Genomic DNA, 12,665 nt, shown 5'->3' with positions numbered 1-12,665 from the left:
GCTTGATCCCCAGTGGGAGGCTTGCAGGAGACAGCCAATCAATGATTCTCTCTCATCTTCTGTCTCTCTCTCCCTCTCCCTTCCTCTCTGAAATCAATAAAAATCTCTCTCTCTCTCTCTCTATATAAAAGGCTAATATGCTAAGTGTCCAACCATCTGACCAGTCGCTATGAAATGCACTGACCACCAGGGGGGCAGACGCTCAACACAGGAGCTGCCGTGATGCACACTGGTCATTTACAGAGAAATGGCACTGCGGACCTGGTGCTCACAAAACAACACTCAGCCTCCCCCAAGTGGAACCAGGCCCTGCCACCACCCCAGAGCAATAGCCCACCAAATCGCAGCCAACGCTGCCGAGACCCCATAGTGCAAAATGCGGCCCACAGCCCAGCCCAGCCTAGCCCAGCCTGGAAACGATGGCTGTGGGTGCCGGGTAATGATGTCACGTAGCAACCCCCGACTTCTTCTCCCTAGCAATAGGCCATTTAACAATAAATGGCACTGTGGACCTGGCGCCCACAAAGCAACACTTGGCTTCCCCCAAGTGGGACACAGGACCTGCCACCACCCTGAAGCAACACCCCACCAAATCGTAGCCAACACTGCTGAGACCCCATGGCACAAAATGTGGTCCACAGCCCAGTCCAGCCTGGAAATGGTGGCTGTGGGCACTGGGTATTGACGTCATATACCAACGCCCGGCTTCCTCTCCCTAGCAACTAGCCTCCTTCCAGTTTCTTCAGTCCAGGAACACGACTTGCTTTATAGCCAGGTGGAAACATTTTACACTTTAACCAAATGTCTGTGAATCATTTTCCCATGCCTCATCTCATTTGATCCTCATAGAAGTCCTGAAGTAGGTAGATAGGAGACTCGATGGAATCCTATTTTCTTTTCATTAGCTGGGAAAATGGAGATTTAGAAAGCTTAGAAACTTGACCAAACTGAAAAGAAGTAAGAAATGGTGGACCTTGAAAATGACTTCAGGTTTTCTCACTGCGCAGAATATAGTCAAACACTGCTGCAGTTAAATATTTTACCCTTTGTTCTCCCTGCGTGATCTACAATAATAATCTGCCTCATGTTGACATTTACTGCTGTGTTGCTGACAATTACCTCAAAGAGAAGTTGGGGTGCTTCACTGGGCTAAATCAGAAAGTGGGTCTATTTAAGCAAGTTTATATATATATATATATATAAAGCTCTTACTGGCGTTAATTGCACGTGTGTGTTTTGATCTGTCTTGTTTTTTTTTTTTTTATATATATTTTATTGATTTTCCACAGATAAGAAGGGAGAGGGATAGAGAGTTAGAAACATCGATGAGAGAGATCGATCAGCTGCCTCCTGCACGCCCCCCACTGGGGATGTGCCCGCAACCAGGGTACATGCCCTTGACCGGAATCGAACCCGGGACCCTTGAGTCCGCAGGCCGACGCTCTATCCACTGAGCCAAACCGGTTCGGCTGATCTGTCTTGTTGATCGTGAATTTGGTTGACACTTCTATTATAGAGAAAGGGCAAATAGCGATATTAAAATACATCTTCTAATTAATTTCTTTTATGCACAAATTTGTGCACCGGGCCACTAGTCCTATCTAATAATAGACAAACATGGTAATTAACCGTAACTTTGCTACCCTTCCCATTGGTTAATCAGGGCGATATGCAAATTAATTGCCAACCAAGATGGCGGCCGGCAGCCAGGCAGCTGAAGCGAACAGGAGGCTTGCTTGTTCCAGTGATGGAGGAAGCCAATGTTCCCCGCCTGCCGCTGCCGGCCTCTGAGCTGCACTCTAAGAAACAATGTTGCAATTATAGAAGCTAAACAAGCTCCAGATACCTGCTTTCAGCCAGCTTCAGCCTCAGAGCTTAGAGCGGCAGTGATGGCAACAATGTTTCAATTATAGAAGCTAAACAAACCAGATACCTGCTTTCAGCCAGCCGCAGAGCTGGAGCTGGGCCTTAGAGCTGGAGCCGGCTCTCAGCTCCAGTGACAGCTATAGAAGGTAAATAAATCCCAGAATAAAAAAACAAAACAAAACAAAAAAACAGAAAAAAAGGAGAGGCTGGGAGCTTCAGTTGCCCGCCAGCCTGAAAATGGCCCTCAGCCACTCACCCAGACTGGCCAGGCACACCAGTGGGGACCCCCACCCTGAAGGGGGTGTGACCAGCTGCAAACAGCCATCATCCCCTCATCCAGGCTGGCCAGGCACCCAAGTGGGACCCCCACCCTGATCCGGGACACCCTTCAGGGCAAACCAGCCGGCCCCCACCCGTGCACCAGGGCTCTATCCTATACAGTAAAAGGGTAATATGCAAACTGACCCTAACAGCAGAAGTACTGGGAATGACTGGTCACTACGACACACACTGACCATCAGGGGGCAGATGCTCAATGCAGGAGCTGCCCTCTGGTGGTCAGGGCGCTCTCACATGGGAGGAGCTCTGCTCAGCCACAAGCCAGGCTGATGGCTGCCAATACAGCAGTAGTGGTGGGAGCCTCTCCTGCCTCCTCAGAAGCGCTAAAGATGTCTGACTGCAGTTTAGGCCTGCTCCCCGCTGGCAAGTGGACATCCCCCAAGGGCTGCCGGGCTGCCAGAGGAATGTCTGATTGCCAGCTTAGGCCCAATCCCCCTGGGGAGCGGGCCTAAACCAGCAGGTGGTCATCCCCCAAGGGGTCCCAGACTGCGAGAGGGCACAGGCCGGGCTGAGGGGACTGAGGGGACCCCCCCCGCCCCCGCCGTGCACAATTTTTTGTGCACCGGGCCTCTAGTATATATATATAAAAAGATACTGTAGAAATAAAAAGCCTACAAATAAAAAACCCTAAAACCCTATTAAAGGAAATTTAATCTTTTTTAAAACAAAGAATATTTTAATTTTATGACTACTTCACAACTAAATGTACAATACCACCTATATATATAAAAGCCTAAGCAACCATTCGACCATCCGACCAGTAGCTATGATGCGCACTGACCACCAGGGGGCAGATGCTCAATGCAGGATCTGCTGAGCTGTGGTGACTTGGCAGCTGTGGATCTCAGGTGATGCACCCGGAAACAGAGGAGGGAGCCCGATTCCGGGGGGCGTCACCAGAGAACTGCCCTCTTGCAATCCGGGAGGGGAAGGAGACGAAGGAGAAGCTCAGGTGGGAAGGAGGTTCCCACTGCCACAGGACTCTGCCTGGGTAGAAGGTCTGGGTGGGAACCTGACACTGAGCAGGGTCTTGCCCTAGGCTGACTAGATTCTAGGCTAAGTAAATCCTGTTTGCTAAATAATTGCATTTTGCAGCTAAATGCCCACAAGTTGTCAGTTACTGCTAAGCTTAGGGTAAAGTGAGATGAAAGAAGCAACTCAGATACAGAGAGAAAGTGACATAATATTGGGAGAAGAGAGGAGGGAGACCGATTCTGGGGTGTGTCACCCAAGAACCGCCCTCTCACAATCTGGGACCTCTCAGGGGATGTCAGAGAGCCGGTTTGGGCCCGATCCCTGCAGGCTAGGCTGAGGGAGGACCCCACTGGTGCACAAATCTGTGCACTGAGCCTCTGGTCTTCAGATAAGCATGAAAATATGCTAGTCATTTATAATTATTTTTATGTTTATTCTTTATTTTTAATTTTTGAGTTTAAACTTAGATTACTTGCACAAGATAAGCAATGACTTGTAATATAGCAGTTCCTTCAATAACATCATTTTGTCCCACATTGTTTTGTTATAATTTTTTTGAGTAAAAACAACAACACTGTTTCCTGTCCGGGGCCACTGTCTGTGGAGTGTGCCTGGTGTTCCTGATCTGCATGGGTTTTCTCCAGGAACTCCAGTTTCCTCCTGCATCACAGAGCTGTGCATGGGAGGTGAATGGTGTGTCTACACAGTCCCAGTGTGAGTATAGTGTGAGTGGGTGTGAGGTCACCTGCGATGGGAGGGCACCCAGAGTGGACCCGTCTATGTGCCCTGATCAGCCAGGATAAACTCCAGCTACCTGTGGCCCTGAACTGGAATTTGCAGGTTAAAAAATAATTATCTTACTTGTTTTTATTCACCATTCTTAGATGTCTGTATAGCTCACATTTATTTCAATGTGTAATGTTAGAAATGTTTTGGGTCTTCATTTAAAAACCTGGTGATGTTTCTGTGACTAGAAATATGCCACAGGAACTTAACTCTTGCTTTTATCATTAGCCTAGGGTACAACTGCTTTTGTTATACTACATTGTTTCACTAAGGTCAGTTTCCAGGAACCTATTGATGACATTGAGGACTTAAGGTACTTTCAATTTAATTCAATTAGTGTTAAAGATAACACTGAATTTGGAAGTTTCTCTTAGGTGATTTACTCAGGACCAAAGGTTAGTTTTGCATAGATTCTGAATGATGTATATTCCCCAACATTTTGTTATGAAAAATACCAATCAAAAAAGTTTAATCTTATAGAGAATAGCTATGTAGCTACCAGTTAGATTTTACATTTACACTCTAATGTATTTGCTTTCCACATATTCTGATCTTTTTTTTGCAGTAAAATGTGAGAAAGTTTAAGAATACTTTAGAATAGCAAAACTATATATTCTGTAGCCTACATGATATAAATAAACTGAAAAGGGAAGTTTCAGAGCTCAAGTACTAATTACCCAGTCATATATGTATAGCCAACCATTTTCATGCTATGTCCCTAACCATATACTATATGTATATAGTTATGGACTTACAAATGATACAAGTAGCCTTTGATCAGTATATCTTTTTAGAATCATTGCTGCATGGAGTTGTGTTGATTATTATAAATAAAGCAGAGACTTACACTGAAGAGTAACAGGATGGGATTTACCCTACTTCCTGACCAAAAACCTGGGAAAAATATATGGAATTATGGCTTTCAAGACCCTGGTTTGCAGGTGAAGGATAGAGACCCTGAGAACTGGGAAACAGTGAGGTGAGTCCTACGACTGCCCAGATTCCTGCCTGGATAGAACTTCCAGGTTGCAGCACAGGGAGAAAGAACCCAGGGAGAGCCCAGCAGACAACGGTGATTAGAACTTGCAAGGCAAAGGCCCAGAGAGAAAAGAGCTGCAGAGAGAGAACACTGAGATTGCAGAGGCCCCCCTCAACTCGATAAGCACACCTTTCAAAAGCAAAAGCAAAAGAAAGACCTTTCAAACATATTGAAGTAAGTCGTTCAGTCAGAAGGAGAACTAATCCCAGGTGGGTTTCTGGATTCAGAGAATGGAGTGAAGAACACTGAAAATGGCCCTGGCCAGTGTTGCTCAGTTGGTTGAGCATCGTCCTGTGCATTGAGGTGGCCGGTTCAATATGCCCGGAGCTGTGGGTTTCATCTCTGGTCAGAGCATATGCCCAGAGTGCAGGCTGGATCCCCAGCAGGGGGAATACAAGAGGCAGCCGACTGATGTTTCCCTCTCTCACCGATATTTCTTTCCCTCTTCTTTCCTCTCTCTCTAAAATCAATAAAAACATATTAAAAAGTAAAAGAACACTGAAAAAGGAAGTATCTGGGAAGTATAATACGTTTTAAAAATTACTTAAATCTCTTTAAAAGATAATTATTTAAAAATAAAAATTAATGTATTGTGGGGTTTATAACATATGAAGAAGTAAAATGTATGCCAACAATAGTAAAAAGGCTGGGAGAGAAGAAATGGAAGTGTGTTGTCATAAACTTATATTCTATGTGAAATAGTATGTTATGACTTGAGGGAAGTTAAAGATGTATTCGAGAAAAGTTAAATAAATGAGATCAAACAATAACAGTTATAGTTAAAAAGCCAACAAAGGAGATAAAATGGAATCATAAGAAGTACTCAGCTGACCTAAAAGGAAGCAGAACAAAAGAAAAAGGGAACAGAGAACAGATGGGACAAATAGAAAAAATATAGCAAGATGGCAGATTTCAACTCAACACATCAATACTCACACTGAAAGTAAATGGCTTGAACGCTCTTATCAAAAGGTCGAGATTGTCTGACTGAATGAAAAAGCAACACCCAACCAAAAAAATAAATGTGGAAAAAGACATATCACACTAACAATAGTCAGGAGAGCGCTGGAGTGGCTATAGTAACATCTGACAAAATAGATTTTGGAGTAAATAATATTATCAGGGATAAAGAAGATCATTGTATAATGATAAAAGAGTTAATTCAACTAATAAATAATACTAATATTTATACCAAATAACATGAAGTAAAACCTGATAGGACTTCAAGAAAAAATAGACAATAAACCATCAGAAATAGAAAATAAACAGCCTCAATTACAACAGTACCCAAAAATAAAAAACTTACTTATGGCCGAACCGGTTTGGCTCAGCAGATAGAGCATCAGCCTGCGGACTCAAGGGTCCCGGGTTCGATTCCGGTCAGGGGCATGTACCTTGGTTGCGGGCACGTCCCCACTGGGGGGCGTGCAGGAGGCAGCTGATCGATCTCTCTCATCGATGTTTCTGACTTTCTATCCCTCTCCCTTCTTCTCTGTAAAAAATCAATAAAATATATTTAAAAAAAACAAAAAACAAAAAAACTTACTTATGAGTCTAAAAAGATACATGTCAGATCTGCATGCTGAAAACTATAAAACAAAGAAGAGCAAAATGGGGAGATATACTGTGCTCATAGACTGAAAGATTCAATATTGTTAAGCTTCAATTCTCTCCAAATCTACATATTCAGTGCAATCCAATCAAAACCCCTGATGGATATTTTGTAGACAATGACAAGTTGGTTCTAAAATTTCTATGTAAAGTTAAAATAATTAGAATAGACAAACATTTTTGGAAGAGAGTGGGAGAATTCATACTACCTGATCTCAATATTTACTATAAAGAACAATAATGAAGACAATATAGTATCAGTGAGTAGATTCCTAGATCAATGGAACAGAATAAAAACTTGCAAATATGGTCAAATGATTGTTGAGAGAGGTGCAAAGGCAATTCAAAGGAGAATGGTTAAACTTTTCAACAGTTTTCCACAAACAGAATATCTGGACATCCACATACCGAAAAAAATGAATCTCAAAGTGGATCATGGACCTAAATGTGAAATACAGAACTGTAACACTTTTAGAAGAAAATCTTTGTGAACTTGGGTTAGACAAAGACTTCTTAGATGTGATAACAAAAGTACTACTCGTGAAAGAAACAAATAATAAATTAGACTTTATTTAAGTGAAAAACTCTGTAAAAGACACTGTTAAAAGTAAAAAGACAACCCACAGATGGAGAAAATATTTGCAAATCACATAACTAGCAAACAATTTCTACCCAGACTATGTAAAGAAGTCTCAAACTCAGTAAAAAGAAAACAAGCTAATTAAAACCCCGGCAAAGGATCTGGATAGACACCTTACCAAGGAAGATAAACAAATGATAAATAAGCACAGGACAGAATGCCCAGCATCAATAATAAATCGGGAAATGTAAATGAAAGCCAAGTTGAAACAAATGGACTGATGACACCAAATGGTGACGAGGCTGTGGAGCCACCAGAACTCACACACTGCGGGTGGGAGTGCAAAGACGGGACAGCCACGTTGTGACACAGTTTGGTGGTGTCTCAGAAAGTTCAACATACACTTACAATATGACCAACAATCCCACACCTTCTTGTTTACCCAAGTAAAATAAAAACCTATGTCTAAAACTTATACATGAATATTTATAATAGTTTTATTGCCAAAAACTCGAAATAATCCAACTTTTCCTCAACTAGAAAATGGATAAACTCTGGTACTTCTATAAAATGAGATACTACCAAGCAATGAAAAGGAATGAACTATTTATACATCAACAACGTGAATGACTCTCAAACACATTATGCCAAGTGAAAGAAGCCAGACTCCATTTATATGACATTTTGGAAAAGACAAAATGACAGGACTGGAGGACAGATGGGTGGTGGTCAGGGATAATGGAGAAGGGGAAGGCCTGATTACAAAGGAGTAGCATATAGCACTTTATTGGAATGGTAATGACTAATCTCTATCTTTTTAAAAAAATGTTTTTATTGATTTTAGAAAGAGAGAAGCAAGAGCGAGAAACACTGATCAGTTGCCTCCTGCACGCCTCACACCAGGGATCAGACTCACAATTCTTGCCATTCGCAACAGCATGGATGGACATGGAGAGCATTATGCTAAGTGAAATAAGCCAGTCAGAGAAAGACAAATATCACATGATCTCACTCAGCTGTGGAATATAATGAACATAGACTGATGAACAAAAATAGATACAGAGATAAAGCAGCCTCGAACAGACTGTCAAACTACAGCGGGTAGGCCGGGGAGGGTTGGGGGCAGGAGGGGAGGGTAAGAGATCAACCGAAGGACTTGTATGCATGTATATAAGCATAACCAATGGACATAAGACACTGGGGGGTAGGGGAGGCCAGGGGATTGTCAAGGGTGGGAAAAAAAGGAGACATATGTAATACTCTTTGTAATACTTTAAGCAATAAAACAATTAAAAAATAAAAAAAAAATTTAAAAAAAGGTTAAAAAAATAAATAAAACTCACAGTATTATCTAAAAAAAAAAATTCCAGGAGGATTATAAAGTGTATTGTGAATAAGAAAATATAACAGTATGAGTAGAAAATATCAGAGATTTTTCTTTGTGATTCTGGAGTTTAGGAGGCTTTCCAAAGTAATTGAGAATTGAAATTAATAAGAGAAAAAGATATTCCCCAATTTTCCTTAATGTAAATGGGTAAGGTTTTAGAGTATTTACCATTCAGTATATGTACCTGTGACTATTCTTTAGGTGTGAGTTTGGGGAAGGAACCTACTCGGCCTTCACAGAATACACTGATAAATTTGGAACTTTAAAGAGTTAACAATAATATATTAAAACTAGAGCCTAGTGCATGACATTTGTGCACTGGGGGGGGGGGGAGGGGTGGGGGGGCCGGGGCGGGTCCCTCAGCCCAGCCTGCGCCCTTTCACGGTCTAGCAGCCATCAGTTGGACATCCTTAGCGCTTCCACGGAGGCGGGAGAGGCTCCTACCACCCACCGCTACACTTGCCAGCCATCAGCCCGGCTTGTGGCTGAGCGGTGCTCCCGCTATGGGAGCACACTGACCACTAGGGTGCAGCTCCTGTGTTGAGTGTCTGCCCCCTGGTGGTCATGCACATCATAACTACTGGTCGTTGCCCTGTTCGTTCGATTTGCATACAGTCTTCAGGTTATGTTCGACCCGACGTATATCGTTTTGTGGTTACGTCGCCATCTCCCATTTATTTATAAAAATAAAAAAAGTTCCATCATTTCAACGTATGTACATATGTGCTTTATGTTTTTTATGATTTATTTACTACAAGTAAAGGTCAGGAATTGTTCTTTCCTTTACATTTTTTTTACTGTTTCACTTCATTACTGCTGTGTATGTGCTCCATGTGAGTGACGTAGGTGCTTATGTAGGTGGGTTCCGACTTACGGCGAAAATCGTGTTAAGTCGAGCCGTAGGAATGGATCTCCGACGTAACCCGAGGACCTATGTATTACCCTTTTATTATATAGGATAATCAAGTTGATCTCAATTCCTGACATAATAGATTGTGAAGTACAAAAAGAACATTACTTTCATCTTTTCCAAAGCAAACATACAAAAGTGAGAAATAAACACATTTTAGGTCAACAAGTCTAGTCAATTCTGAAATATATAGCTTTGGGTGTGGGGAGGGGGGAGAGAATCAGTGAATGTAAGGAGTTCAATGAAAATAAGAATTTAAAATTTTATCTTAAGCAACAAGGACTCCCTAATAACTGAGGACTAATTTCAAAGGCAGATAAAATACCAATAATTCAAAAAGAATGAGAAACGAGTTCAGTGCCAAACAGTACGTTTTAATAACTTTAGGCCTCATATGAAATGTTTCCAGGTGGTACCCACTGAGGTCACAGTGAGACAATGCAAAGAACCTGAAACAGGCTGTAAAGTAGGAGACAGCAGAGGACTGCGATTTGGGGGCTGAATGAAACCAGCCATTCGTTAACTGTAGGACAGAGTTGGGTGTGTCTTGACATGGCACTGACAGATGGAGGCCGGCTCAGCCAATCAGGATGGACTATCCTGATACCAGCTGGGTCCTATCACTATCTGCACTGAACCCACCACTAGAATTTTCCTGTACATGTATGGAGAACATGTTTACTTCTATATTATGTACGGGCATTATTATACTAAGGTTATATATGCTAAAACACACAAAAATTTGAAGAGGATAACATAGTAAGTAGAAATAAAAATTCTAACATTTCTACCCCATTTGGTGACTGTGAGGATTAAATAAATGAACTCTTCAATGGGTCCCTAGAAGGCACCCTATTTCCCTCACTGTTATCATCACGATAATCCAGGGCACATTGCAAAGATTTCCATTCTTCAAGGTGCAAGTACAAACTCTGGAACAGGAGGACTTCTTTGTGGGAAGTGCTGTGTTAGGCTCCAGTATCTCAGCTTATTCTAAGATGTCAGAGTCCTGGCGTAGCTCAGGGTTGGGACACGCTGGTTAGGCTGCAATCACTTACCATATGGACCACTTCTGGGTAGATAGGCTCTGTGATCACATTCCGATTGTGGGTGATATATTCCACCATCTCACTTAAAGCAGCTCGTTTTACTTCCTTCCACTTTAGGTCACTTAGTGGATCGGAAACAAAGTCAAAGAGGACACAACACTGACGTAACTTCTGGATAAAAAGCTTCTCTTGTTCAGGAGGAGGAACATCTGAAAAGCAGAAAGCAAGGTATATTGATCACAAAAGTGTTTAACCCCAAATTACTGTGAAACACTTTAAGCTGTTTACTATTTTCAGTCTGAATAGATATTCAAGAAAAAAAGAGATGGGATGCGGTGAATAGAGGTTAAATATTCCTTAAATAAATGAGAAGAAGAAAAAACACACTAGTCACTGCTCAGATCATATGCTTCATATGATAAAATTTCTATACTTCTTAAGTCTAAAACCACATTGATTGCTGTTCAAAACCAATTCCCTCTAAATGCATTCATTTGAATATTATCTGAGCACCAGTCACCACATGCCAGTACCATGTGAGCAATGGAACAAGAGGCAAATGAGGAGGAGGCGGTGAGGGGCACGGACATTCACACCAACATGACAACTGATCACAGGTGCAGGCAAGGTAAGAAAAGGTCACACGAAAGACAAAAGACGTTCCCTCAGGTATGCTGCTGCTGTGACCTACAGGGGAAGTCTGAAGCTTGCCCAAATGAGCTGTTGCACACACCCAGCAGGAGCCTGTACCCTGGTGCTCCACAAAGCACCTTCCACTCCTCTTTTTGGGCTATGGTCAACACATGTTACATATGATGACAGCGACACAGAAAAGTGCAAATAACAACAATCACTACTATTTACTGAGTGCTTACCTGGGTCAGGTGCCATCTAAAAGCTTTCCACGTATTTACACATTGATTCTATTTATCCTTTAGGATGATAGAAGATTAAGAAATAGGTCTAGAGCAGCCGTGGGCAAACTACGGCCCGCGGGCTGGATTCGGCCCGTTTGAAATGAATAAAACTAAAAAAAAAAAAGACTGTACCCTTTTATGTAATGATGTTTACTTTGAATTTATATTAGTTCACACAAACACTCCATCCATGCTTTTGTTCCGGCCCTCCGGTCCAGTTTAAGAACCCATTGTGGCCCTCGAGTCAAAAAGTTTGCCCACCCCTGGTCTAGAGGGTCAATGTAGGGTTGGAAAGTAATGGAGCTCTGTATGTCTCCAGAATTCCGGGAAGCTTGGAAAGCTATCTGCCAGGGCGAGTTTGACAGCTTCCCGGGATGAGGATGAGATCAGGGGGATACTAACAATGGGGTTTATTGATACAGGCACTGAAATCTATCCATGATTTGCCAACTGTTAGAAGATTTGTGTAACTCAGTGACCAGTATTTTCCAAGGGATCAATAAATGGTGTTTCAATATCATTCAAGGACAAAAGAGCCATTCAAAGTGCAAGATAGTCCTCTGGATTTTAATGTGATGACATGTACAGATAGCTTATTAATATGGTTTTAGATTCCACATTGCAGGTTCCTTCAAGAAACTACCTATTGTTAAGCTTTGGTGTAATATCAAAGAAAACATCCACAACAATCTGAACAGGCTATTAAAATACTCCTCTTCCCAGTCAAGCCTTCCTACACTTCTACCCAAATGGAACTCAGAGGCACCCAGGAGAATCCAGCTATCTCCTATGAAGCCAGACATTAAAGATTTGGAAAAAAAAAACCCCCACAAAAACAAAAAAACTGCTGCCCTCTCATTAGAGTTGTTTTAGAAAACATGGCTATTTTCATAACAGTATATTATTTCTGTTCACATGCAATAGGTTAGTTATTTTAGTAATGAATTAATGAATAATGCTTAAACTTTTTTTGTGTGGCTTAATTTCAAATGTGGTCAATATTGGTAGCTAAACCCACATCACAAAAGCTTTTTGGAATCCTATATACTTTTCCCTAGTGTGAAGGGGTCCTGAGACGGAAGGTGCTGAGACCACTGGCCCACACCAGCCTGCGCCCAGGGCATGCCCACAGGGCTTCCATCGCTGGGATCACCACCTCTTCCCACCGAGCCCTCTGGCTCCTCTTTCCAACCTTAACTGTCCACC

The 12,665-nt window shown here is 42.1% G+C and overlaps 1 protein-coding gene across 13 annotated transcripts in view; it reads right to left on the bottom strand.

Annotated features, from left to right (window-relative positions):
* The window catches only part of PPP2R5C (protein phosphatase 2 regulatory subunit B'gamma), a 140,346-nt gene that overhangs the window by 39,471 nt on the left and 88,210 nt on the right, over positions 1-12,665 (bottom strand). For all 13 annotated transcript variants that reach the window (XM_059686712.1, XM_059686702.1, XM_059686663.1 and 10 more), the window contains one exon: positions 10,552-10,751. In XM_059686712.1, coding sequence (XP_059542695.1) covers positions 10,552-10,751 — 200 coding nt within the window. The remainder of the gene's footprint in view (positions 1-10,551; positions 10,752-12,665) is intronic.

The sequence above is a fragment of the Myotis daubentonii genome, chromosome 1 (genome assembly GCF_963259705.1).
Source record: "Myotis daubentonii chromosome 1, mMyoDau2.1, whole genome shotgun sequence".
Taxonomy (NCBI): Eukaryota; Metazoa; Chordata; class Mammalia; order Chiroptera; family Vespertilionidae; genus Myotis; species Myotis daubentonii.
This window is presented reverse-complemented; position numbering and strand designations above follow the sequence as displayed.